Source organism: Struthio camelus, chromosome 24 (genome assembly GCF_040807025.1).
Source record: "Struthio camelus isolate bStrCam1 chromosome 24, bStrCam1.hap1, whole genome shotgun sequence".
Taxonomy (NCBI): domain Eukaryota; kingdom Metazoa; phylum Chordata; class Aves; order Struthioniformes; family Struthionidae; genus Struthio; species Struthio camelus.
This window is the reverse complement of record NC_090965.1, coordinates 7,943,234-7,969,784: the sequence shown is the minus strand read 5'-3', so window position 1 is coordinate 7,969,784 and position 26,551 is coordinate 7,943,234. Positions and strand designations below refer to the sequence as shown.

General features: G+C 50.2%; 1 protein-coding gene across 1 annotated transcript; it reads left to right on the top strand.

Moving 5' to 3' along the window:
- The first annotated feature begins 300 nt into the window (after window positions 1-300).
- On the top strand, window positions 301-22,874 carry LOC104142325 (uncharacterized). Its single transcript, XM_068917859.1, has 19 exons — window positions 301-397; window positions 654-995; window positions 1,323-1,652; window positions 1,753-2,082; window positions 2,779-2,986; window positions 4,205-4,317; window positions 5,070-5,208; window positions 5,596-5,666; window positions 8,446-8,631; window positions 16,339-16,434; window positions 16,632-16,964; window positions 17,679-18,008; window positions 18,681-19,004; window positions 19,438-19,752; window positions 20,756-20,897; window positions 21,441-21,559; window positions 21,923-22,048; window positions 22,221-22,279; window positions 22,736-22,874. Exons 1-19 carry the CDS (start codon window positions 361-363, stop codon window positions 22,865-22,867), a joined length of 3,732 nt encoding a protein of 1,243 aa, XP_068773960.1. The 5' UTR covers window positions 301-360; the 3' UTR covers window positions 22,868-22,874.
- Window positions 22,875-26,551: the final 3,677 nt, after the last annotated feature.

The window sequence follows — 26,551 nt, the reverse complement described above, 5'->3', positions numbered from 1 at the left end:
AAATCACTTTGTGCCTGCAGCTGAGTCTGCTCACGGCGGGCTGAGTCTGTATTCCAGGAACCATGCACTTTTCTGTGACAACAGAGGATCTAATACAGGAGCTCAAAAGTGGCAAAGCACTCTTTTTTTTTTTTTTTTAGTTCTCTTACCTTCGGAGGAGGCAATGTCATGGGGTGGGAGCCACCGGGGGGACAAGTGCTCTGTTCCACCTGGGTATCCAAGACGAATAGCTCAGGTGGTTTCCTTGGCAGATCCCAACCACAATCTTTCTCGTCTGTTTGATAACAGAGACCTCGGCGCAGTCCGGTATCCAAAGTGAGACTTTGACATTTGCCAAGTGAACATTCGCGACAGGTAGACATGGAGCTTTTCCTTCTGTTAGTAGCTCTGCTACCAGGTGAGTCACCTTGGAGGCATCTCCCCAGCCCCTCACACTAATGACCTCGGACGGAGAATGTGGCGCTCAGGGAAAATAACACTTATCGTATCCAAAAGAAACACCAAACTTTTGGGGGCAGATGTTACACCAGTGCCGTTCGCGGAGTGCCATTCCTCTCCTGACCGGCAGGAACTACGCTCTTCATGCCAGGAGAGGGTCTGGCTGTCTCTGCCTAATGAACCGCTTCTGTTCCTTTCTTTCTTTTCCCACAAAGATCCAGTTTCAGGAGTCTTATATGGATCCAGGTTTTTGACCGGTGAGGTTGGAGGATCAGTCACTCACCAGTGCTTCTACTCAATCATACCGGCCAATAGATTTGACCGAAAATACTGGTGTAAAATAGCAGAAAGCGGAGTGTGCCCCACCATCGTTTCTACCACCGGTTACATCTCAAGAGGCTACAAAGGCAGAGTGTCTCTGGAAGACCTCCCCCAGAACGGCACGTTCATAATGAAGATCACCCAGCTGAAGAAGAGTGACGCGGGCGCCTATCGATGCGGCATTGGCCCCACCAACACAAACTTATTCATCCCCCAGAACCTGACAGTTTTGGAAGGTATGATAGCTGCAAGGGGAGAGGGGAGGAGCTGTCCAATGGGCCGACAGCCGGCCCGCAGACCCTGGCCTCCCTCGGGGGTTGCAAAAGCACCTTGCCGTGTCCCATTGCACAGCTGGCAGGGAGCTGTCTGGAGCCACATGTTGGACTATCGGTTCGTGACATCTACAGTCTGAGCATGGCGGGTGCATCAGCTTTTTCTCCTATTTGCTCTTGACCAGTTATTTAAAATGATAGGGGTAGAAAAGTACACCCGTTTGACCTGTTCACAAACTTCAGGCTCGCAGCCGCACGCCTGACGGTGCCCGCTGTGCTCTCTCCCAACAGCTGGCAGCGCGCTGAGGCCAGCGCAGCTCGTTCTGGGTGAGCTCCGAGGCTCCGTCACGGTCCAGTGCCCGCCCGGAGACGTCGAGCGTGGCAAGAGGAGGTTCTGGTGTAAAGTGGGCAAAAACGGCTGTGCGCTCATAGCCGACACCGAGGGCTACGTGGGAAAGAGTTACGAGGGACGAATCTTCATCAAACCTCAGGAGAGCTCTGGAGCTTTCAAAATCTTGATAAATGACTTAAAGAGGGAAGACTCAGGGCTGTACAGATGCGGGACAGGGATGCCAAGCGGGACGGACAGCCCCAGGACGGTGGACCTGCAGGTGACGGCAGGTAGGAGGGAGCGCTGGCGTGTCACAAGGCACTCGGGGGGCTTTCAGCACGGCCTGGCCAGGACCGTGGTGCTAACCCTGGCCCTTCTCCGACCCTGCAGCCTCCACCATCCGCAAGAGACCGAAATTCCTGAGCGGAGCAGTCGGAGGCTCGTTGTCTCTTCAGTGCCACTACGACCCGCAGAGGAACTACAAGAAGAAGTATTTGTGCCGGTGGAAGGAAGGCAGCTGCTCGCTGCTGGTGGATGCTGATGGGTTTGTGCACGGCTCGTATGAGGGGCGAATACAAATAGTCGGCAACGACCAGGAAAACGGGACTTACACCGTCGTGATGAGCAACCTGAGAGAGGACGATGCAGGATGGTACTGGTGCGGGGCCAAAAACGGGCACACAGAGCAAACATTTTCTCTGAAGTTACGCATCCAGAAGGGTAGGTAATGGGTCGGCTTGGAACACAATAAGTCCCTTTTCGTTTTTTAAAATCACTCCACCCCTGACCACTTCACAGGCACGGGGAGAATAAACTCTACTTTGTACTATGCATAAATGTAACAACATTATGGGAAACGTGCTTTACATTTTTCCTTACGAACACTTATTGGCAAGTAACCGAGGTGATGGTAAAGGTTTCCAAAGGCAAGGATATAAGCTAGACTTCCAGCAGAAATTTAGTTTGTTTGAATTGTATCATGGATTATTCAAGATGCAAAGCCCTAGCGTATCACATCCTGATCCTCCTAAGTGCAGTACAGAGACACATGCCTTACTCCAAAGATAAGCTGAAAACTATCTTGCAGTTTTAGACCTGTGTATTTGTACGCAGCAGTTTCTGGGTAACTGACCTGACCAGTCTTCAAAGACAGAAATAGAGATGTTCAAGTACGAATGTTTTCCGAGTATTGATAGGTTTCATTAATACTCCCAGATTGCTTTCTATAAAACTCAGAAAAAAATAGACATTTGGTTTTGGTCATATCATGCTGCATATTTTTTTATCAGGAGATGCAAAGTGAAATGCAAAAGCTTGGGAAATGTTATTGAGAAGACTATGGTTCTTTGGTGGCTCCAATATGTTTCCTCTGCAAAGATATGGATATTCAAGCCTTAAAATAATTTTCTTCATCAGAAACCTGCTCTTCACGAGGCCCAGAGACATCCACTCTTGTAGACCCCACTTCATCATCAGCTCCAGCTGCGTCCAGCACCCCCCCACAGAGAAGCGTCACCAGTCAGACGTACGTGGAGGGTGGATCCGGGGAGAACACAAGTGCCTTGGTGTCCGTTCCCTACTCCGTCACGTTTGAGACCTCCAGAAAGGAAATCTATCGTGGGAGGCAAGTTCATCACTATGTTTCTGTTAGAGGCACCGTGTAAGCTGGTGATTTGCAATGTCTGCCCAGTTTCCTTGGGCTCTGCATTGCTATGCACAGGCTGCAAACTGAAAACACTAACAGGAGATATTAGTAATTAGAAATGCAGAAGGCAAGGTTATCTCATGTTTGTGGATCTTTGAACTTCTCTCTAAATCCTCTGGTGTTGGTCACCGCTGTAGATCGGATGCTAGAGTCAATAGATGTGATTGTGTCTGTTGTCCTTTGGTTAGGATGGAGACAGGCTATTAGGAAACTTTAGGCTTGAGCAGTAACACTGGTGAATCAGTAGGTGCTGCATACTTTGCTGCACACATTTTCCAAGCCATTATTTCCAGTCAGTAGCCAGGGCAGTGTCTGGGTGCTCTGTGTTACATCAGGAGCTATCTTTGGAAAAGGTTAATCAAAAGGCTCTGAGCTATTTTGGCCAATAATTATTCCACAGCACTTCTCTACAAAAAGACGTGCCACTAACCCCAGCACAAGTTTTTTTTCCTGGCGATGTTAACGTCTGTGCTTCCTGTTACCAGGACGGCTGCGAGCAGCTTTGCACCCTTCACCCAGCTACGGTCGCCATCCAGCCCAGGCGAAGCGCTTTGCATAGCTGTGCAGACCCATCAGATATTGCAGTATCAGTCACATCTGCATGAAGAGAAACCACAAAGTTCACAAACCCAACTGAATATCGTGGCCCCTCTCCATGCCCCACAGAGCTCGCACCCGCTCCAGGCAGCCACCGCAGCAGGGGAAGCCCAGTGTTTCCATCCCCCTCCTTCCCACCCTATGTACCCACCACCCAGCCAAAAAGAGGAGGGGAGAACGTGTTTCCAAACAAAAATTACGATTTTCTACTAAGGGTCAGATTTCCTGCAGCTCCTGGCAAAGCTCGGTCTTTGCGTGGAGCTGCGGCAGCCTTTACACCGGCTCTGTAAGGAGATGGCACGTAGGCACCCTCCAACGCCGTGGAGTCATAAGTAGCTATAGAAATTACTTCCTCATAAGCCAAACTCCAGATCAAGCGATTTCATCTCTACTTGACTTTGTTGACTGTTCTCCTTTGATTCGGTCAGAGTTTATAACTCTTTGATACTCTGATGTAAAAAACACAGCCTCTATTAAGGAATTTCAGGCGCCAATACGTGAATCAAAAACTAATTTAATTCTGATGGTTCATCCTTCCAGCTCCTCAAGTGAATCACATCTGCTCTCAGTTGTGCTACCAGCTCTCCTTGGGCTGATTCTCATCACTGTCGCTATTCTTGTCCTTACCAAAATAAAGCTTCACAAGGAGGCAGGTAAGCTGGCCAGGCAACACCTACTGGGTTGTGGGTGTTTCTTTTTTGCGACTCCCTTTTCCATGAGCAAGAGTCTGACTCATTAAAAAAATTCTGTCTCGAGAAACAGGCGTCCATTTTGTGTTCGGTCGGGTGCAGCCTGCAAGTGCAACCGCAGACCCGGCGAGCAACGTCCTGCAGACTTTTTTTTGCCACACTTAAGCCAAAAACGAATGAAATAAACCGAAATTTTGAAGTCCTGCTAAAAGCAAAGCCGAGTTTTTCTCTGTAGAACAAACAGTTTTATTGCTCCACAAGTGCTCGGAAATCGAGCAGTATAAAGGGCACGAACCTGCACTGGGCGGCGGGTGCCGAGAGGCTTTCGTGGCGCCAAGGCCAGCCCCGGCCGCCGCAAACTCACCAACACCGCCGTTCGCTCCAAACCCAGCAAAGACGTGCCCAAATAATCCTGGCGGAACAACTCATTTTCAGTAACGCGCATGTATAAATCTTATTCTAAAACATATTGTGTCAGTAGAGATAAATTTAGGTTAAATTAACCTAAACTAACCTCATTAACCTTAAACCTAAGTTAGGCTTAAATAAAAAGGTTCAGTGAAGACAATGGTGAGTGAAAAATATCTTATTTATCCACAAGCTTCAAACTTGCGAACGACAGGCCTAACTGGATGTCTGTTATGGAGCGCTTGTAGACCTAACCAGGTGTTTGAGGAGGTTTTCCTTCCATTACGTACACGTTTTTTGTTTTTAAGGAAGAGAAAGAAGCGCTATGGGGAACCTGGAGGCAACACCATTTCAGGCTGATTTGGACCCTATAAAAGAGCAAACAACGGAGAAAACCGGGAGTCCAGAAAAACTCGGAGAATGCAAGACAGACCCTGGCGAAAGCAGGTAGGTGTATTCTGGAACTGGTGCTGCAAACGTCCACTTCCCTTGGCAGAAGAGAATAGAAACAACATTTTAAGCAGAGGGTTTGTGGCTTAATAAGTAAAATAACTCCAATATCTAGGTTTGCAATCCAGAGATAGGATTGTCTTTATTCCCTACAGACAGATTGGGCTGTAGATTTCAAAAGACTTTGATTAAATCCTATGTGAGGTTTATAAATTTATTATAGGGTTGATTATAAGTTTTGCTTACGCATAGTAAACATGTTATCTCTCTTCCTGCTTGCTTGTTTCAATAATATTTGATTATGACCTCCTGCAGGATTACCTGTAAGCAATTCTTGTTCATCATGTTGTAATCATAACTTTCTTTTTTGTCCTGCATGTATAGAACAATCTACGCTATCCTTGGAAGATTCAGGCAGACCAACTTGTATGTAAGTGTCTATGTCTTCCAGCAAGGTAAAAAAAAGTAGAGGGTGTGTCTTGGACTACTAATGTGCTTCAGAAAGGAGCGCTTGTAGAAAATATCTGAGTAAATATTTTAAAATATATCCAATTTGTGAAATTTCACATCAGTGAAAAGTACTCTCCTCCATTAAAAAAAAAGATAAAATAAGTGGAACAGTAATTTGGAAAAAACTGGTGATGGCATTTCATGTTCTCATTGCAATGCACTTAGATCTAAATAGCAGAGGTATAAGTAAGTGGTAATATTTTAAAGTCAGATAGATAGAGGTAAATAAGTGATTGTGACAATTTGCACCCTCTGGAACAAACTACTATGTCCATATATACCAACAAGTGTATGCTTGTGTTTATTTTCCCTGTCTGAAACATAAACTGGCTTGACCAGAAGCAGAAAGCAGATCTACGGATGTCACATTTTCCAAAGAGATTTAGAGAATAGATTGTAGACATCAAATACTCAGGTGCTTTCAAAAGTGGCTTTAAAGCTGGGGTCAAAAGAATTGAGATCTGGAATACATTCTGGAGAGTGCTATAACTTAATTAAACTATACAGGTTTTACTGCTGTTTAAGACCTTACTTTACAAAAAGAATTTTGTATGAAGGATTCTTGAGGTCCTAAATATAAAGAATGCAAAGAAAAAAAGTACAGCCCATCTAAAATCTCCAAAATAAGTAATCAATATTTTGCGAAAAACTTCTAAAAACAAGAATGCAAACCAAGAATTGTCAATGGTTGGACTCCAGAGGTCCTCTCCAACCTAAGTTTTTCTAGATTTCTCTTCTCAGGACCTTCTGAAATACCAGACCCCTTTAAAATACCAAGCTGGGCCTGAAAACAACACGCTTCACAAGTTACTTCTAAAAACATTCTAGAGAGGCAATACCAGCTAAAAGCTTTTCTTCTGTTTTTGCAGGGACCCTATGGGGAAAAAAATGCTTTTCAACATGTTTGATCAAGACTTGAGGGAATTAAGGCAGAACTCTGGTCCTTCCAAGCCACCACATACATAAGCTCAGAAGCTTCTTTATAAAAAGTTGAGCCACAGCTACAAACTGCAAAGCGCACAGCTCCACATTTTGCTTGCTGCCCCACTCGGAAGCCAAGAGCCCTGCGTTGCAGATCGATAACCGGCCCTAGCCAACGCTGCATCACCGCAGGCTGTCCAAAGAAGCTCTTTCTAAATTGTTTGTAAATGAGAAAATAAAATAATGCATCTATAATCAAGCTATGTCTTTATGTCACCCTTGCTGATGCTGACAGAGGTAGAGCATCCGTGATGGGAAGGTAAAGCTGGGGACGGGGCACGGCCAGAAGGAAGCAGCCCTGTGGCAGCTGTGCACTGGTTGCAGGTTTGCTCAGTGCTAGGCAAAAAAACCCCGAGGATTTTCTGGGTTTTGGAAATCCTCATCCGCTGGGTTTTGTTCTGCAAATGTAAACTGCCTCCGACTTCAGCATGACAGGAGACACGCTGGTGGGGCTGGTTTTTAGTACCTTCCTCTGCAGAGCTAACCAAATCAGATCATTTCAGCCCAGCAGCAGCCCAGACCCAAACAGTAGCTTCGGTTTGTGTGCTCAGATCCCATGCCATGCTGTACACTGTGCTTCGGCCCGAAAAAACAGCAAGCTTAGGGCTGTTTGTGCTCTGGAGATGCCAAAGTGCTCTGGAACCTGTGACTTGGCAGGAGGGTGCTTCCTTGTCTGTTAAAGCAGGTAAATATATTTGCGTAATTCCACCTTGTTTAGAGACAATGGATCAGTTTTACCAGGAACTTTAAGGGCGACGATGGTGGCATAGTTAAGGAGACTGTTAATCTTCCCTGGACTAACTTTTCACCCCCAAGATGCACAAGCGACTGTTGGTCCTGGTGGACTGATTTTTCTGCCACGGCTTCCCCTGCCCGCGACCAGGCCGCATCCCCCCCCGAGCACCCTCCAGAAACCCATGCTTTTAAAAATACACTTTCCAATACAAATTGCAAAAGCAGGACCAGCAGAGCAGAGACACGAGCATGCTGAAATCGAAAAAGAAAGGTGCTGGTGAAAGCAGTAGGTACGAGAGAGGCAATCGCATCCGTGTTTGCTGTGGCTCCCTTCCTCACTGCAAACCTGTGCCTCCACGGCAAGAAAGCGGCTCGACACCCTCGGCGTGAGGACCGACTGCTTCCAGACAGGCAGAGCCGTAAAAACCTGCGCTCCAGCTCAGGGACTGCTCGTAAGCGGGGTAGGAGCCCCCAGAGCCGAGACCCTCCACGCGCCCATCCATTTTCACTGCAAACGGATGAGAAACGCTTTGTGCAACCCCTCAGTTAAAGCAAATCACTGCTTTTGCATCGCTAGCATGAGGCAAAGTGAGTTAATGATTCATCCTACATAGCACAAATACTTTTGTCTTCATTAATTTCACCATGCCGCTCAGCTCCGATACCTCCTGTGTTTTCCCGGGAATTTTTAATTCCCCTGCCCTTCGCGTGCCGACAGCAGGGCAGCGAAGAAACGGAGCTGAAGATGGCAGCAAAGCTCCTACTTGTAATTTTTCATCTTCTAGAGCTGACGATGCCGGCTGGCACGGGAGAGGGGCAGCCCTGGTCCCGCAGCCCTGGGGGGACGGAGAAGGGGCCCGACCCGACCGTCGCGCGTCGGGGTGTGAACAACACCCGCCGGCCCGCCAACAGGCGCGGCAGCGGCAGCGGGTGTGCCGTGGCGCGGCGGTGTGCCCACGTGGCGCGGTGCCCGCACCTGCCCGGCCCTGTGGATGCTATTCCTTTAAGGCACAACAGGTGGAAACGCAGGGCCGGAGGGAAGGGGAGTATTTAAAACGGTGCGGGGTGAGCGGCCAAGGGAGGCAGGACGGGCGCAGAGCGGCCGCCGGGTCCCACGCGTCTACAAGGGGTCGGTGTGGAAAAGAGAGGAAGAAAGGAAGAAGCGCAAAAGAGTCTGCAGAGCCAGCCTGGAGTGTAAGTAACGCTTCTCCCTTGCCCACCTGAAACGTGAAGTCTTGCACTACTGCTTTGCGACAGCCAAGGGGAAGTGCGCGAGGCAGAAGATGCTTTTTGGGCTCTTCCTCATATCTGTGCATAGAGAAGTCGCAGCCTGGAAATAGCAATATGTGTGTTAGGGCTCGCAGGTGGGAGACAGAGATTTATTTTAAAAGAAGGTCAGGAGCATAGGATAGGCTTACGGTTTTTGTGTTTTCTGTCTTTAGTGACTTTTTAAACATTTCCTTTTTGCAAAAAGATTAATTTTCATCACAATATTTGCATTAAATCTTAAACAGAAAATGAACAACAGATTTCTAGCAAGTATTACTACAGTAATATATACATAGCCTTTTGCATTGCAACACTGGAAGATACTCCCAAGGAAACAGATTTGGAGTTTTAAGGTGCTGGTACATGGGGTCATAGGGCTAAATCCTCAGTGAGCGCTGAAAAGCCGCACCAAATTTCTACAGTCAAAAGGTGGGTAAACAGACACAGAAGCGTAAGTGAACGGGATGTACATAGGATCCTTAAGTAGATAAGAGAAAGCTGGCAGGTTCCTTTCAGAGTTATATGACAGCAGCTGGAGGGCTGGTTTTTGCACACCAAATTCTTACTCTGGGAAGCAAATGTTCTTATGGGATTATTAATTTATTTCATCTGAAGTACAGATCAAAAAAAAAAAATCACCTAATAGCAACTGTGCTGTTGCTGAAATATGTGCGCTGCTGCCATACTTCCATCCAAAGTTTTACTGCCAGTCAGTGGCAGTACAGTAAGTGCTTTTGGCTATAGCTCCTAAGAATACTAATAGCTTTAAGCGAGAATAATAGTTTAATAGCACTGAAATTGGTTTCCCTTTCCAGCTCAAGAGACAAGAAACAAAGCTGGATGCAAATGAACCGTAAGAATCCTAACTGGAATGGGACGAGTTAGTGTATGGTGGCATCTAACAGCACAGAAGAACCTCAGGTTAGGTCATAAGGGCAATGTCAGCAGGAATTTCAGCCATTGCCATGAAAACTGCCTTTTCCATGTGTTTTCCAGAAAATATTGCTCCTATAGGACAGTGACTGACCAGAACATACAAAAATTCTTCGCTAGGGAGGCATTGCAGGAATTCTTCTAATCTCTTGATTTCATAGAAAGTCCTGATATTCTTCAATAAAATCTGCCTAACTGTTTCAGTGTATCACAAAATTAGCACCTGCTATTTGTTTATTCTCTCCATATTGTAATGGAGGCATCGATTTGGAACATGAAACATTTGGTTTTTGTATGTCAGGTCAGCTTGATCTTGTATCTTTAAAAAATTAATTGCTCATTCATACCTCCATGAAGGGCAGGGAAAATATTCTGTCCAAGTGGATCGGTAGCTTTTCCTCAACCCACTACAAGCATCTAAGGCTCACAACAAGGCCATCTGTGCAGTGATGGTGACGGATAGTATAAAAATGTAGATAACCTCAGTACTTCTATATAGCAAAAGTCTGTTTCTAGGCCCCTCTTCTAGGCACGCAAGGCGTTAGCACCTCAATGAATCATCCCCAGCATGCATTCAAATGTTTATCCTTATAGTATAACCTCTGACACTACTGCTCAGCACAGTGCAATTGCCGCGTAGGTCTACAGCAATATGCAGCAGTGTATCTCACTCATGGTGAGGCTCTTTAATAGGCTTTTGAGGGGGGAAAAAATTATTACTCCTTTCTGTATGTTATAATCTCTTAAGTATTTGAATAACAGTAAATATGCTACAATAAGGGAGGATTCCTAGAATAGAACTACAAGTCTGGCGACCAGTTCTTCATGTTTCGTTAGTCCCATAGCCCGTCCTTGACACTAGTCATCGCTAAGAGCAATAGTTAATAGCTAATGGATTAGACTGTGTTGCTCTCTGGCTAGCTGCATTATGAGTGTACCAGTTTCTTGGAGCTCAGCCTCAGAGCTGAGTCAGCAGAATTTGGGGACTGAACTCTGGCATTTCATACCCAGCAAGAGCAGTGGCTTGCTTGTGTTTGCATAACTCAGGGGCCAGGTCCTGAACTCTTTCACATCGTCGTAAATCTGAAGCTATCCCTCCCCAGGACCGATAGAGTCATGAAAGCCCCATGGAAACCTCCATGGGGAGGTGGACTTCTGCTGAATGCTAGTTAGAAAGGGCGCTAACCTGTTTGGAGGGTACGAAAAGATTCCTCTTCCCCAGCATTTTCAAGCACTCTTTCTAAGCATAGGCTTGCAATACTCCTGGAGGGGAAGGTGACCCTGCCAAACCAGGGAGTCTGCGAGCGCTTTCGGCACCATGGGATCCAAGCGAGCGTCCGCACAGGCCAGCAGGAAAACCTCTCGCCCGGGAGGCCCGGTAGGGAGCAGCGCCATAGCTACTCCAGCCTGGCACAGCGGACAGGCACGCCAAAGACATTTCCAACAAATACATAAAGGTGCTTCTTGTGGGGCTGGGGACTATCTTCCCCAGAACATTACAAGCCCCACTGAAATTTTTCTTTGCCACTCTGCCGTAAGGACATGCAGCAAGGTGTAAGAGCATGGCAGCATACTGAATAAGAATGGTGTAGGTTACTCATTGTCAAGGTGGTACTAACAGGACAACAATATTCAGCTCTTTTAAGTTGGAAAACAGGGGAAAAAAAGGTAATGATCTTGCAAAGGACCTTGTAATTGTTCCATTTGCGCCGCTTTTCACGCTGAACCTGACTCACAGCGTGCCCTCCTCTATGAGCTGGGAGGTAGCTAGCAAAGGCCCTGCTGCTGGCTTCTGCGCAGCACGGCGACGCGTCCCATTCCGCAATGCGCGTAGGCGGTAGTAGAAAAATACAGCAACAAAAAACAAATTATGGAAACACGTTGCAAGCTGTAACAAGTTTCCATGTTTGGGCTTTTATCAACACTTGAACATTACCGCGTTCTCATGCCTTCAAGTGCCCGTGCGGTTGCCCTCGATGGGGATTTCACCGGTTGTCCCCAGGCTCACAGGCATGAATATGCAGCAGCTCAGGCTGAGCAAGAAAAAGACAAATAGGGGAAAGTTACAGGTCCTTTACTTACTAATGGCTGAATCTTCTGTTTTCTAGCATATAACAACTAAATATTCTTGATTTGTTAGTATTATTTTGTTAATGATTAGCCTATACTGTTCTTGTTTTGCACAATATGATTCTTTTAAACACTTGTTGCATTATATGCACAAGCACACACACGCTTATTACAAACAGCGAGGAAGCGGAGAGCCACCACAGCCTGGCAGAATGACTTGGCAACGAGGCAACCCCATTGCCTTGTCCACGTGAGTGGTGGGACCCTGGGCCTGGGGTGAGGTCGGAGTACTCCGGCACTTACATACAAAGACGTCGCGTCTGGTGAGCTCAGCTATAGGGTTGGCTTTGTGCTGTAGGCCTTCCAAACACCTTATATTTGGATAGGGAAGAGGAATAAGCTGGCAATTTTAATGGTGCAAAATGAAAGCAAACTCCACTTCTCAAGAAACAAGATTTGAGTGGTGTCTAAAGGACAAAGAAAAAGAAAGGACTTCAGTCCCAATCCACAGCTGATATAAATCCAAACAGGACCTCTGTTGCAATAGGCAGTTACAGGTTTATGCCAGGAGAGAACATGGCCTTTTGACTGTGGGAGGGACTTTCCAAACACCAGAGCTGCAAATATAGTCATGCCAACTGCGAGGTTTTCTCACAATTACTTCTCTAGTTCTGGGCTGCAAGTGAAGTGTGGGCGAACTGGTACAAGCTTATTTTACCCTCAGATTTTTCCCCCTTTACCTATCAAAACATATTTTAAACTTAAACTTATAACCACGAGAGGCAATGCAGCAGTCCGTGGAGATGGGCCTGGCAGCGCTGGCCCGGAGGCCAACCAAGGTGGGAAAACCCCAAAGAAGGGGGCTCCCGCAAAGCATTCCCAGCCTGACCGCTTCCACCCCACAACTCCTCCGCCCTGCGCTGCAGACGTGCTCCTTGGAGACACTTTCTCAGTGGGTATAACTGGATTCCCCTGTTTTTCCTTGCTTTTTTAATGCATCAGGTTTTTGAGACAGCATATGACTTAAAATGCTGTTGCAAAGCCTGGGGATCAGCAGCCCGGAGAACAAGCCCTTAGCCTGCATGGTCAAACACGGCACAAACCAAACTTCCGGTGTGTCCAGGTTTTCCTCAATCGTTCTGCCTCTACAAGCCTTTCAGCCTGGCAGCCCTCACCCACCATGGTCCACACAAGAGGTTCGATGGCCAGTGCGGTGGGCTCCAGGCACTTCTGCACCAGCTCGTGCAGCTCCGTGCATACAGGCTACTAAACAGGGTCCAGGTGGCCAGTGCTAACGCTCTCAGAGCAGCCCTTGCTCATGTACACTAGGATCGAGTTTTCCCTGGTAGAGAACTTTCCACGTCTATCAATCCTTGGAGAAACCGTGGTCCCACGCTCTTGGTCCTTCCTGCTCTGACAGAGATCAGAAATTCCACGCACAAGTCTGGGGTTCACATGAGCTTCTGTAAGAGGAGAAAGCAGGAGAGAGACAGACACAAATGGAGGGGAATCCATGCAATTGCATGGCAGCATGAGTAACCCAACATGACTCAACTCAGAGTCTAAACTAAACATATTGTGCAGCCCCTGAGAGACACGGAGGAGGATTGTCAGTCACTTGTGAAGTCTGTGCAACTATTTCTATATGGAGTGCTCAAATTCAGCTTCTCTTGGAAGATTTTGGGAGGACTATAAGGAAGCTTCATGCTTCATGCCAAACAGCACCCTCTGGTAGGGACTTAAGGAAATCCCTCCGGACCAGTCATTGCATCACTGCCTGCTGTAGACTTTTGCACCTTTCTCTGAAGCAGCTGGTGCGGGCAGATACAGTGGGCAAACACAGATACCGTTTGTATCTGCATATGAAGCCCAAAATGAAACCTTGCCTCCACTGCTGGCTCCAGAAAAGATTTCACCAATACATAACGAAAAACTATTTTATTTCCTTTCCTCGGCTCCTAAAAAGCTAGGACAAAACCGTGAGGTTACAGCCAGAGGCAGGGAAGGGTACAGCCGGGCATATACACACACACACACACTTCTCGGCACCTCTCCAGCTGCCTGCAGTTTCGGCAGGCATCGTCCTTGGGCACACCACAGTATACGAGCCCTTCAGATCTACTAGCATGCCCCTTTGGTGTCATAAACTTGCCCTCCAGCTGCTCTGGAGACAGCACAGCTAGGTGCTGGTATTTCCCTCTGGTCCCAAGCCCTCTTGACTCTTTTACAGCCCCCAGCAAACACTTGCTGTCCCATCTGCCCTCTGTCTCTCCTTCCAGCTCCCCCTCCGCCTGCAGAAGCATTAACACAAATGAATCGTGCTGCCACTTACTTGCGGTCCCTTTCATACGAGCACAACAATCATGTTCCTTCTCTGGCGCTCTGAGGTTTAAATCTCACGCTCTGCCTAAGCACAGCAAATCCAGCAGAAAATGCTCTTTCACACCAAAAAAGGAACAAGAGCTCTTTCAACGACAGAGGTTTCATAAAATTCTCTTCCAGCATCTTGAACCAGGCTAGTTTATTGCAAACTGAGCAGCAAAGCTGGTTTGCACCATTTGCCTGGACTAGGAAGTGTCATTTGTGCTGAGTGCAATCTGTAGTAGACACAAAGAGGGGGTTTCCAGTACTATAAGTGAATGGATCAATATGGAAGTGCCTGGCAGAGGTTTTTACGTAATGGGTGGCTGTGCTTGCTTGGGCTTGCAATATGCAGGAAGTTTTCTTCCATTCATTCAGCAAGCAGAAGAAGGATTTTACCAGGTCTGAGAGAACAGGACTGCAGCGCAGAGGTGGCTTCAGAAGTCCCGGACGTTTGTCACACAAACTGTTATTCTTGCGTAGCTACAAATGCACACAGGCGTACTCAAAAATAAAGATGCAAAAGTCCTTTCACGCTCTTATGCATGTATATGCAGACCTCACTACCCCCACTCTCGCACAAACCTTCTGGACACAGCTATATCTTTATTTCTTACAAGGAACGTCCTTTATCACCTGACAGATGCTGTCATGAATGCAGTAGCTGTCAGTAGCTGATTGCTTGGAGAAGGAATTGGACTAACAGATTATTCTAATTTTGCTAAGAAAGGGAAAGCTGACCGGAATCCCATCCCTTCCCCACTTCTTTATCGCCCGTGTGGCAAAGAAAGCGAGCGGTGGGCAGGCAGCAACGCTATCATTAGCCGTAAGGAACTGTTGCTAGCAAGGGTCAAATAGCAGGGCCCTTTCTGAGCTGTATTGTTTGCTTTCTGCAAAGTGGGTTATGTTTGTCTTGCTGGCTTCTTCTGGGATGTGTATGAAAGAACATTTTTCATGCTCAGTGAGTTAATTATTAGCCATAGACAAGTAGCCACTGAGCAATTAGAGATCACAACACAAGGAAGAAAGCACAACAGAAGACCTTTCATCTTAACAAGGAAATGAAAGGCTTTTTCTTTTACCGGGAATTACCCCTAGTAAAATAAATCCTGTCACTTGATACCCAGAAATCAAATTCTTGCGGATGTTTCTAAAGACTTTTCTTGGCATCCATCACCCTCTCTAGAACTTGGAATAACCAGGTAGGTTAACAATCGTGCTCAGGAGATGGACATCCTCACCGCTGCACTGTGCAATATCCTACATTGCACTTGGTGCAGGGCAGAGAAAAAGGTCTCAGAAAATTAAAAGCCTTGACTCTCTCTGGACCATCACTCAATTCAAAACTAGGCATGGTCTGAAATATTCAACCTGAAGAATATAGAGACATTTTGAGAAACCTGCAGTTTGATTTGGCGTTCTTAATGCCGTGATATGTGTCACGTTGAGTCCCGGCCAAGGGGTGGTTTTGGTGCAGTAGCCTTGGTCCGATGTATGAATGGGGACAGTACTTTACTTGGTTTAAGCTTGACTCTCTGGGGTGCTAAATCCCTTCGTCTTACTAGCTTTATCAGCAGCTGAGGAAAGAAAGAGAAAATAAAACAGAGGAAAGAATATTATCCTTGCTTTCAATTGGCAAGTGTCCTTGAAGAGAACAGGGAAGCAAAGATCAGAAACTAAATACAGCTTCAGATAGGAACCCTGGTCATCTTAAGGAGTGGTTTTGGCACCTAGGCTGACAAGTGAACAAGCCTTCCTTTCATGGCGTGAGAAACATTGAAAGAAAATATGACCCCAATATACCAAACGATCAGAAATGGTGTTATCTTCTGACAAGGGTCAGGTCAGTAGTTTTGATCCGGGTCCCAGCCTGACTTTCATGCCTTCTAGAGCTCAGCTGCTTTTGGACCACCTTTGGACTTGAACCGTGCGAAGGGCTGTACTGATCCACAAGGGTGCAACCAGGTTTAACACTGGATTTTGAGTTGGATCTCTTCTCTTTTGGTTGAAATAGCTTTGTTTTTTGGCTGTGCGCAAGTCTTTGTATAAATGAGGTAGGAAAAGACAAGTTAAGCTGCCACTTCCCAGATCCTGAACGCTTTCTGGGGACCATGGGACAGGGAGCCAGAGGGGCCAGGGTGTTTCCCTCTAGCTCAAGCAGCTGTAATGCTCCATATCCTCCAGGCATAGGGAGAATCAGCTGCCTTGATCAGGTAACTTAACCACTTTACAAGTGTGATCATTCACCGACTTCTGCGCCTTTTCCAGGGAATGAAAGAAAAATGACTTTCCTAGTGCTCATCTTCCTGCTCTCCCTGCTGCACGCTGAATCTGCTAGAAGCAAATATCCACCCAAAGAAGCAGGTAAGTGAAACATGCCCGAGGCACCAGGCCAGGGCTGGGGGGCTCCCGGCAGCACCCACGGCTGCACTGGGACCTCGCAGCCCCGGCGATGCTGCCGGCCGGGGCCTGCGTCTGCCCGGCACACCCGACCTTCCCTGCGATACCACCAGGTCGTGCAGCACGCTGCACGTTTAGAGCGACGCATTTTCTTCTTTCAGTTTTGAACCCTGTATTTGGGCCGAGGGAAGTGAACGGTTTGCTGGAAGGATCAGTTACTGTGAAATGCTTCTACCCCCAAACCAAGGTGAACAGGCACGACAGAAAGTATTGGTGCAGGGAGTCAACGAGGAGCTGTCTGACCATCGTCTCTTCCAATGGCTACACGGCTCGCGGCTACCAGGACAGAGTATCCATCACTGACTACCCAGAGCAAGGCATATTCCTAATTAATATGTCACGGCTAGCACTGGGGGACAGAGGCACTTATCGATGTGGTCTTGGTCTCAACGGCAGAGGACTCTCCTTCCAAGTCAAAGTGGATGTTTCTGAAGGTAAAAACCTTGGAGTATCGGTTTTCTTTTACTTTTTCCATTTTTACTAAGGCTCTGTGGGAGATTTGTCTTGGCATGGTGTCCAGATGTTCCACATTTTCCGGAAATAGCAGTTTTCAATTTCTTTTTACTTGGTGTTTTAGGGAGTAAAATTTTGTTTGACCACTAATCCAGCACAAAAATTGGATGAAATGAACCTCATTTAAGGTCACACACTTCGTTTAGAAGCTGCTGACCTCTCTACTCGCTTTTTATCATCCATTCACTGAAATTTAGGGATATTAAGACAGAGGGCAGGATTACCAATCACTCAGGTGTGCCCATCTTCTCAGAGGCAGGTTTCAACCCCAGGACAAGGATATTTCAGCTGCGTTTGTGCACTGGGTACAATGCCACTACAGCATGGTGCATGGGACTGGCTGGGCAAAGGTAGAGCACGGTGCAAACTCATCATACAGCCTGCAGCACTAAGGCTCTGGGAGAAACCCTGCTGTAGAGCAGGGATACGGCAGAGACACCACAGTCCCGAGACGTATGACAGACAACACCGCAAGGAGCTTTCATGCTCTAAGCAGGAGTGGCGCGGGATGGTATAGTATAGCAAAGTATAGAAAGGTGCTGTGCTACAAGAAAGCATACGGCAGTATAGTGGAGTAGCATACAGACCACCTGACGTTGCGGGCCCTGGACACTGACTGGTGCACCTTCACACAGGTCCAAACATACCTGAAGAAGCCGACCTCTTCTATGTGGAGCTGCAAGGCTCTGTGACCATGTCCTGCTCCTTTGGCGAACAGTATGGGAGTGAAAGGAAATACTTGTGCAAAATGGAGAAATCCGGCTGCCGGAACGTCATTGATACTTACGGGAAGGTCGATGACGAATACGCAGGGCGCATTTTGCTGAGCAATCAGGACACTGCAGGGTCGTACAGCATCATGATAACTCAGCTGTCTTGGGAAGATTCAGGGCTGTACTTGTGTGGTGTTGGGGTCTACGGAGAGACTGGAGAAACTAAGGAACTGGACTTGCATGTCTATGAAGGTCAGTGAGCTATTCCCTAAATGGTTTCCCTTCATCTCTGCTTCTCTTTAAGAGTGGCACTAATGGTCTCATTTTACTTAACAAGAATTTTAATCTCTTTTTCCAAGAGTGCATTATTCTATCCTCTCATATAGGCCCTTCTTTCCATTCATGTGTCTATCAGTAGTGTACTAAATCATCACTAATAAAGCCCATATTTGTACCTTGAGTTAATTTTCCTGGCAATGGTTAGCTACCTTCCTGGTGAATTAGTCTTGCTAGCCCAAAACTCAAGAAGACAAATCCTACCTACAAAGTTTGAGACAGAAAGACTGTCTCTTCAAGTCTTTTAATTCCTTAAATCTCAAAATGATACATGTAGGAAGAAAAAGACCTGCCCTTCCTCTTGCAAAGGAAGTAATACGTAGAAATGTTGATACACAAAGACAACAATAACCAAGTGAATTTGGAAAAAGGAAAGACCTGACAGATCCTTTATGGTCAATTCCCAACAATCCTAGGATGGTCTCCTACCATCTGTTAGCCCAGAGGCTAGTTCTAGCCCAGAGCCCAGTCCTAGTTCAGCAAACAAGTACGGCTTTGTTCAACCCGATAATACTTATTCTCCTGGGAGATTGCCACATGATCAAAAGTTAGGTCTGTATAACTCCCTGTTTCATTTTGTACCTACAGGGACAGATGTTCCTCAAGGAAAACACACAATATTTGGAGTGAAAGGAGGTTCGGTAACTGCTGAATGCCACTACAATCCTAGAGAAAGGGCCTCCGAGAAGTACTGGTGCAAGTGGAGAAAAAATGGGTGTTTTCGGATAATAGGCAGCTCTGGGTTTGTGTCAGACTTGTACGAAGGAAGAGTAGCCATGTACGATGACCCAGAGAATGGCACCTTTACCATCATCCTGAACCAGCTGGTGGACAATGACAACGGCTATTACTGGTGCATGACAGATGAAAACAGGGAAAAAAAATCATCAAAGGAGCTGAAGATCATAGACGGTATGAGCGCGCACGTTAGCAGTTCTCTCTGCCTGCACAGTGGGTAGGAAACAACCTCCTAAGCACTACAAAAGAGCAGATGTTGCATTTTGCAAAGAGACATGAGTTCTAATTCTGAACTTCTGTCTCACAAGGCAAAATTTTGCAATGATTTTTTTCCCCAGTCATTTTAAAATGGAAGTGCGAGGTTTCAGATTTATGGGGAAGTGTTTGCAAACAAGTTCTCATCACAAGTATCTCTTAAGCCTCACAAAACACATCATTCACCCAGAGATGTGTATACAGCACCTTAGCATTAACTTAGCAACATAAGACACACTTTCCCTCAAAGATGTGTCTTGTGGTCCACCCGTTGCACTATTGCTACCTATTTGGTACCGTGACTACTACCGAAACTGCTAACCTCAGTCTTACTGTTCTGTTTCCCTCACAGGAGAACCTAGTTTAGCAGGAAAGAAGGAAGTGGAAGTAAATGTGGGTTCGCAGGTACATTTAGCTTGCTCTTACCCATGCAAGTACTACTCCTACGAGAAGTACTGGTGCAAGTGGACCAGCACTGGCTGCACCCCTGTGACCGCTTCTGACCAAGGACATCTGGAGCTAGACGTTGACTGTAACACAGCCAACAAGACACTTCTCCTAAATTTTGACCCTGTGGCACTGACAGACCAAGGCTGGTACTGGTGTGGAGTGAAGCACAACGGCATCTTTGGGGAAACCATGGCAGTGCAACTACGAGTAGTTGGAGGTGAGCTCCAAGGCAAAAGCAGGCCGGGCTTTGGTGCTCGTCAGTGCTATGAATCGTGCTGCCTTCTACTGAAAACGCAGTGCTTTCCGTGTCCACTAGGTTGCAGCACCTCAAAACAAAACTGCTCTCAACCCAGACAACCATCACATTCACCAGGTGCCAAGATCACCTTGCTTTTGTGCAGCTTTCTGTGGATGCTCTCATCCACTCACTGGTATCTGCCTCCTCCTCACTCCCAGTCGTTAAGAAAAACAAGCCCGTAAAAAAATCACTTCCTTCCACTCCATTTTCTCCTTGTTGACTCTGTTCCTAGTAACTGTCACTGTTACAATTTGTAGCATCATTTAGATTATGCAGCGTCTGACATCTACCGCGTAAAAGGCTGCAGGTAGTTAGGAGATATATCTTACTCCAGGGAGGTTATGATCTTAATAGATGGGAGAAGTGTGGGGAACAGGAGAGGAAGGGCAGCCACCAAATCCCCCCTCTACCAGCAAGGGGCTTGGTCTCAGCTTCCCTGCAGTATTTTGGAATGAAGATAATTTTCTTGGGAAGGGATGTTGTTGGAAGCAGAGCAGAGAAGAAGTATGGCATAGCTCTTCAAATCCCGCATGCAGCTTATCCTGCCTAAACACGTGATTGTTAGAAAGTGAAACTGGTTAAACAGTCTCATTTCACCGCCCTTGGTGGGTGAAGAGCAAGAAATAAAAGCAAACTGAGTTCAAGTTTTGTTCTTGTAATATTGCAAAAACTAGCCTTAAAAATACAACGAATTTCAAAAGTCTACATGTGAATACAGAGGGAGCCTACTTGAGATTCTGGCGTAAAATTATTTCGAGCTACATTGTTTCAGGCATCTGAACCACATTTTAAAGTCACATATACACAGCCCAAAACCTGCTACAGGGCCTCAGGCACAAAACATGAATCACAAGTTTTCATCCCCTCCCTCCCTCCGTCCGTCCACCGCTGCTCAGCGCGACTTACCTCCCTTCCTCCGCAGCAAGGGTAGCGGTCGAAAGCGCCGCCAATCCCAGCCCCGAGCTGCTGGACGTCGAGGCTCCCGGCAGCGACCAAGGCGGCGTTATTCCCCAAGGCAGAGCCAGCAGCAACGCCGGAGCGGGAAGCCCAGCTGCCGCAGGCAGGTTAGTCCTTCCAAGCCTTTGTCTTTTACTATTTTTGAGAAGTTTATCTTAACCCGCTGTTAAGACTGTGTTTGCACACTAGGTGGGCAGTTTAGCAACAAAGAAATTATTGTCGTCGGTTTAGTTTAAAATATAAGGGGAAAAATAAGAAAAACTTACAGCAGAAAGTTGTTTTTACTTCTTTTAAAGGGCAAGAAGTGAAATTATTCTCTAGCCCAGGTAAGAACATACAAGAATGAGAATGATTAGAAATTCCAGAGACAGAAAAACTGTATTTAAAATAATACTTCTGTCAAAATTAGAGCGTTTTCCTTCGCACGTTTATAACGAAGCTGCTGATCTAGCTGTTATGGCACTACCTCCATCCTACGTTTCTATTTATCCTCTCGTGGCATGCTTGGATCCAGTTCATTAGTTGAATTGCGTCCTGCTTGCCCCGATCTACCATTCTGTATATATATTTCAGACTGCTAAGAATCCATCTCAAATAAGTCAAAAAAAGTCATCTCATAGCTGAATGTTATATCCTTTTCTCTATTCTAGCCCTGAAGAAAGCCACGGCCCAAACGTACTTCCTTTAGTCATAGGCCCTGTTGGTGCGGTGCTCCTGGTCCTTGCTACCGTTTTTGCTATTTTTAAATACAGGCAGATAAAGAGATCTGGTGAGTCCCTGCCCTTCGGAGTCTCACAAGAGAAGGCAGCGATATTAAGATAAAGGAGACGCTCGTGCGTGCAGCACAGCCTCCGCTGGCCCCGGCTGCTCCCCGATACTCCTCTGTCCGACGGGGAGACCGGGGAACCGGCCCCTACTGCTCGGGCGGCTGGTGAAACCCAGCGGACGCAGCGTGGGCCAGGGCCAAAGCCAAGGCCACCGCTCCGCGTGCTTTGCGCGTTGGGTTGTGCAGCATCTCCCGACGCAGGGGAGGTTTGGAGGCTGATGGTCTTACACCAAAGCGCGGGGAGCTGGGGGGCTAGGGGAGCAGCAGCTCACCCGCGCTGTGCGTTTATCGTGCCCCTTCTCGCAGACCTGGTCTCCGTGGGGAGCTACAGAACGAACATCAGCATGTCGGACTTCGAGAGCGCCAAGGAGTACGGGGCAAACGACAACGCCTGCATGAAAGAGACCCAAGAGACGCAGATAGGGGGGGACGGTAAGGTGCTGGCTGCAGCGCCGGGCCGAGGCGAGGGGGCTGTGGGAGGACCTGACGCGGAGCAGAAACCCCCCGTTGCGCTGCCCGAGAGGAAGGCGCAGGAGCACGGGATACTCCCCGCAGCCCGGCCCGCGGGAGCCGCCGGCACCCTAACCTCTCCCTTCCTTTGCAGAGTTCATAACCACCGCGAGCAAGGCTGAAAGCGCTGCCGAGGCAAAGAAGGTGAAAAGGGTAAGAGGAGATAGGCGAGAGCTGGCTGAGCCCCAAGCCCAGCTCAGAGGCACTGCCCCCGCCCCCGCCCTGTTATACCCCACACCTGGGCACCCACCGCCCTGGGCCACCCTTAACCCTTTCCTGACCCCACATGTTTGCAGGGGAAATAAAAGGAGGCGTTTTACTTAAAACATGATGTCGAGCCAGCCCCAGGTAGCGTCAGGTGAGGAGACCAATTAACGTCAAGCAGAGGGGCCGGCCGAGGAGCAGGAGCCAGATTTACGCACTGCTTTTACAAAGTCTGCACCTGAAGGGCGTGCGTAGGGGTTGCAAGTGCTGCACCAAAGCAATAAAGAGACATGGGTTTTTTTAGAGCCAGGAATGGCATATTTTAATTAAATAGCTCTTGCACCCGGCAGAGTTTGGGCTCGGGCTCCCGCCCCGTAACTCTGCCCCTTCCCGTCCTCCCGCCAGGGCTCCAAGGAGGACGCTGACCTTGCATACTCCGCTTTCCTGCTGCACGCCAGCGCCGTGGCGCAGGGCCGCTCGGCCGAGGGCAGCGGGGCCTCGGCCGCCCCGCCGGCGCCCTGGGACGGCCAGCTGTGACGGCGGGGCGGCGAGGGGCCCGCGCGCCGCCCCGCCACCGCCACCGTTCGCTTTGTCTTGATCTTTGCCTGTTAAAATTGAGCTTCGAGGGGTGATGGGGTAAGGAGCTCGCCATCCTGCCGTGCGTCGGGTTGGGGGGCCGGGCCCCGGCCGCGGCTCGAGGGGCTCAGCCTGCCCGCCGTCCCAGTTTAATCAGCGCCGCTTGGGGCGTGAGGGGGCTCTCAGGGATCACAAAACGCACTTAACAGTCTCCTCTTGTTTTAAAGGCAGCTGGAAAAAAAAACTTCCGAAAAATGACTCGCTCTTTTGATTCTCCTAAGCTTTCCCATTTAGGCGGCGGTACCTGTCACGGCCTGAAGCGCTTTTGTTCGCAGCCAATAAAGAGCACGCTTGCCTGCTGGCAGCCGGGGCCGAGTCGGTCTGTGGCAGGAGAGCGGCGGGGGGCGCGGGCGGCGGGAGCTCCCCGGCCCCCCCCGGCCTTCCTCCCGCGCCGGGGCCGGGGCGGCCGGGTCCCCGCTGCGCAAGATCCGCAGAGCAGAGCCGGAGGGATGCGAGCGCTGCCTGAGCCCCGGCCCGTACCCAAGCGGGTCTAAGTTCGAGGTGCTTTGGGGCGGGGGGGGGGGAGGGGTCTCCAAGACCGAGCCTGCCTCTGGGCCGCCCAGCGCACGCCTCGCACCGCTGCCGGCTTCGGTCTCTGGAGGACGAGGCGGCGCTCTGGGTGCGGCTGGGGAGCGCAATTTACAACAAACACACCGGAAAGGCTTGAGGAGGGGGCGCGTGAGCCGGAGCTCCTCGGGCGGGCTCGGGCGCCAGCGCGTCCCCCTCCGCTCCGGCCCTCCCCGAGCAGAGCTGCTGCGGGGGCTGCTCGCCTTAGAGGGAGCTTGGGCAGGGGGCCACCTCGGGCAGGGAGGCGCCGCGGACCGAGCGCGCCGGACCGGCTCCCGCCTCCGGAGAGCGCCGGTGCGTGGGAAGACCCCCCCCCAAAAGGCGTGGGAAGATCCCCCCCGAAGGCGTGGGAAGACACCCCCCCCGAAGGTGTGGGAAGATCCCCCCCCTCGAAGGCGTGGGAAGACCCCCCTCCTCGAAGGCGTGGGAAGACCCCCCCTCGAAGGTGTGGGAAGATCCCCCCTCGAAGGTGTGGGAAGACCCCCCCGAAGGTGTGGGAAGACCCCCCCCTCGAAGGTGTGGGAAGACCCCCCCTCGAAGGTGTGGGAAGATCCCCCCCTCGAAGGTGTGGGAAGACCCCCCCCTCGAAGGTGTGGGAAGACCCCCCCCTCGAAGGTGTGGGAAGACCCCCCCCTCGAAGGTGTGGGAAGATCCCCCCTCGAAGGCGTGGGAAGATCCCCCCCCGAAGGCGTGGGAAGACCCCCCCCTCGAAGGTGTGGGAAGATCTCCCCCTCGAAGGCGTGGGAAGACCCCCCTCCTCGAAGGCGTGGGAAGACCCCCCCTCGAAGGTGTGGGAAGATCCCCCCCCCCCGAAGGCGTGGGAAGATTCCCCCCCCCGAAGGTGTGGGAAGATCTCCCCCTCGAAGGTGTGGGAAGACACCCCCCCCGAAGGCGTGGGAAGATCCCCCCCGAAGGCGTGGGAAGACCCCCCCTCGAAGGTGTAGGAAGACCCCCCCCTCGAAGGTGTGGGAAGACCCCCCCTCGAAGGTGTAGGAAGACCCCCCCCTCGAAGGCGTGGGAAGACCCCCCCCAAAGGCGGCATGAGCTCGGGCACCAAAGGAAGGGGCACGCCGGGCTGCAGCTTTCGTGCTCAAGGCAAGACGCAGAGCCCCGCCAGGTCCCCGGGAGCGCTGCGACGCCCCTGCGACTTCCCGAGCGTCCCCGCGGGCGCCTGACCCCGGCCCCGCCGCCCTCGCTTCCCCTGAGCCTCGCAGGGTGCGAGGAGCAGCCTGGCACCCTCGAGAGCGCCCCGCTCTCGCCCGGTGAGGAGGCTCGGCGCCCGGAGGTGCCCTCCCGGGGCGGCCGACGCTCGGGCCGGGCCAGGGCGCAGCCCGGCTGCAAACCCGGCCGGCTCCTTCTTCCCGCCCGCGCCGGGCGGCCCCAGCAAGCGGGCGATTTTTTTCCCCCCGCGCGCGCGCGAGGTGGAAACCTCGCTTGCCCTCTGCAAGCAGCCGCTGTGGTGGCGCTGGGCTGGCGAAGGGGGCTTTGGAGACGCCGGACAAGGGGCAGGCACGGAGGAGCGGGCACCGAAGGGCACGGTTAGAAGGCACCAAAGCGGAAGAACAGAACCAGCGCGGACAAACACACGTTCCCCGAGTCTGCTCGGGGCGGGGGGGGCTGTGTAAAACACAGAGCATTAGGGGCATAAGGAAACGTGCCTTCTCGTTTCCAGGGCTGCTCTCAAATCAGCAGAGCCATAGCTATCGCCCTCGCGCTGCTCTCAGGCCTAGGATCTCCAGCAGTGCGTTACATCGCCTCTCGCTCGCGGCCCAGGCTGGGCCCCGAAGCAGCGCGAGGCGCCGACGGGCCGGCACAGGCCCGAGCCCGCCCGGAGCTGCTGGAAGCGACGGGTTATTGCGGCGCAACGGGAAAAGGCGTGCGCTTGGAAAGGCTCCCCAGGGAGCGAGGACTAGCAGCGCTGCGGGAAAACACTAGCGTTTAGAAATTTCCAAGGTGAACAAACCCCTTGCTCTCTTCCTTCTCAGATCGGCTTCCTCTTTAGCCTGCCTGGAGGCATCCTCTTCTCGCCTCGGCTCCTCCTTGCCCCTCGCCAGGGCATCCCGCCGCGGAAGAAATGCGAGCGGGTGAAATTCTCTGGGAGAGACGCGTGGGACGAGCCACGAGCGGGGCCCGAGCGTCCTGCCGGCCGGCACAGCCGCGGCTCTGGCGCGGGGTCCGCACCGCGCAGCTCCGCCGATCCCACCGCCCGCCCTCGCTGGCGGCTCGACCCTGCGTCTCACTGCAAAGCTGGCGTGTGCCCCCGCGCGGCGCGTTTCTTCGGCAGCGGGTGGGGAAGCGTCAGCTACTGAGCCCCCGCCGCTTACTGCTTGCGGCGGTAGCAGCACAGCGTGTGTATTTTTGAGGCACAAAGCTCTCCATGCTGGAAACAAAAATCGATTGAATCTGGTAAATAATAATAACAGGAAAATATTGGCACTAAAATAGTGATAGAAAAATATTGCAACCAAAAATGTTGAAACCTGTAAGAACCAGGGAAGGGAGGAGAAGAAAGGGAAGGGAGCTTGGGGTCTAAAATGTGCCAGCCATCGGCTGCGGGTGGGGAATAATCCTGTGCTTCCACCTGAGGTGCGATGCAGAGCCCCTGCCGTCCGCGGGAAGACTGCCACCGACAGAGGACCACGGACATGCAAGGTGTCTCTCGCTCTTAAATGTCTGCCCTCCGGGGTGACGGCGTTGGAAGAGCGACCGTCATGAGCGCTCGCAGCACAGGGAGGGCTGTCGTCGCCGTTCACGCCCTGGCACCGGGGCAAACGGAAATTGCAGCGCCGAGACCTAACGGTGAGAAGACAGCTGGAGGGAAGCAAAGCCCGCTCAGCGTGAAGCCCATGGGGACGAGGAGCTCACCACAGCCAGGTCAGACACGGCCCTTTCATGGGACCAGACAGACTTTCTCCTCCTCCTGCACGGCTGTTCATCACATTGGCCGTAGGGGAAAGCGGCAGCGCCCGCCGGGACGGCGTGAGGCTCCCGGGGTGACGCTGGCGTGCTCCCGGAGGT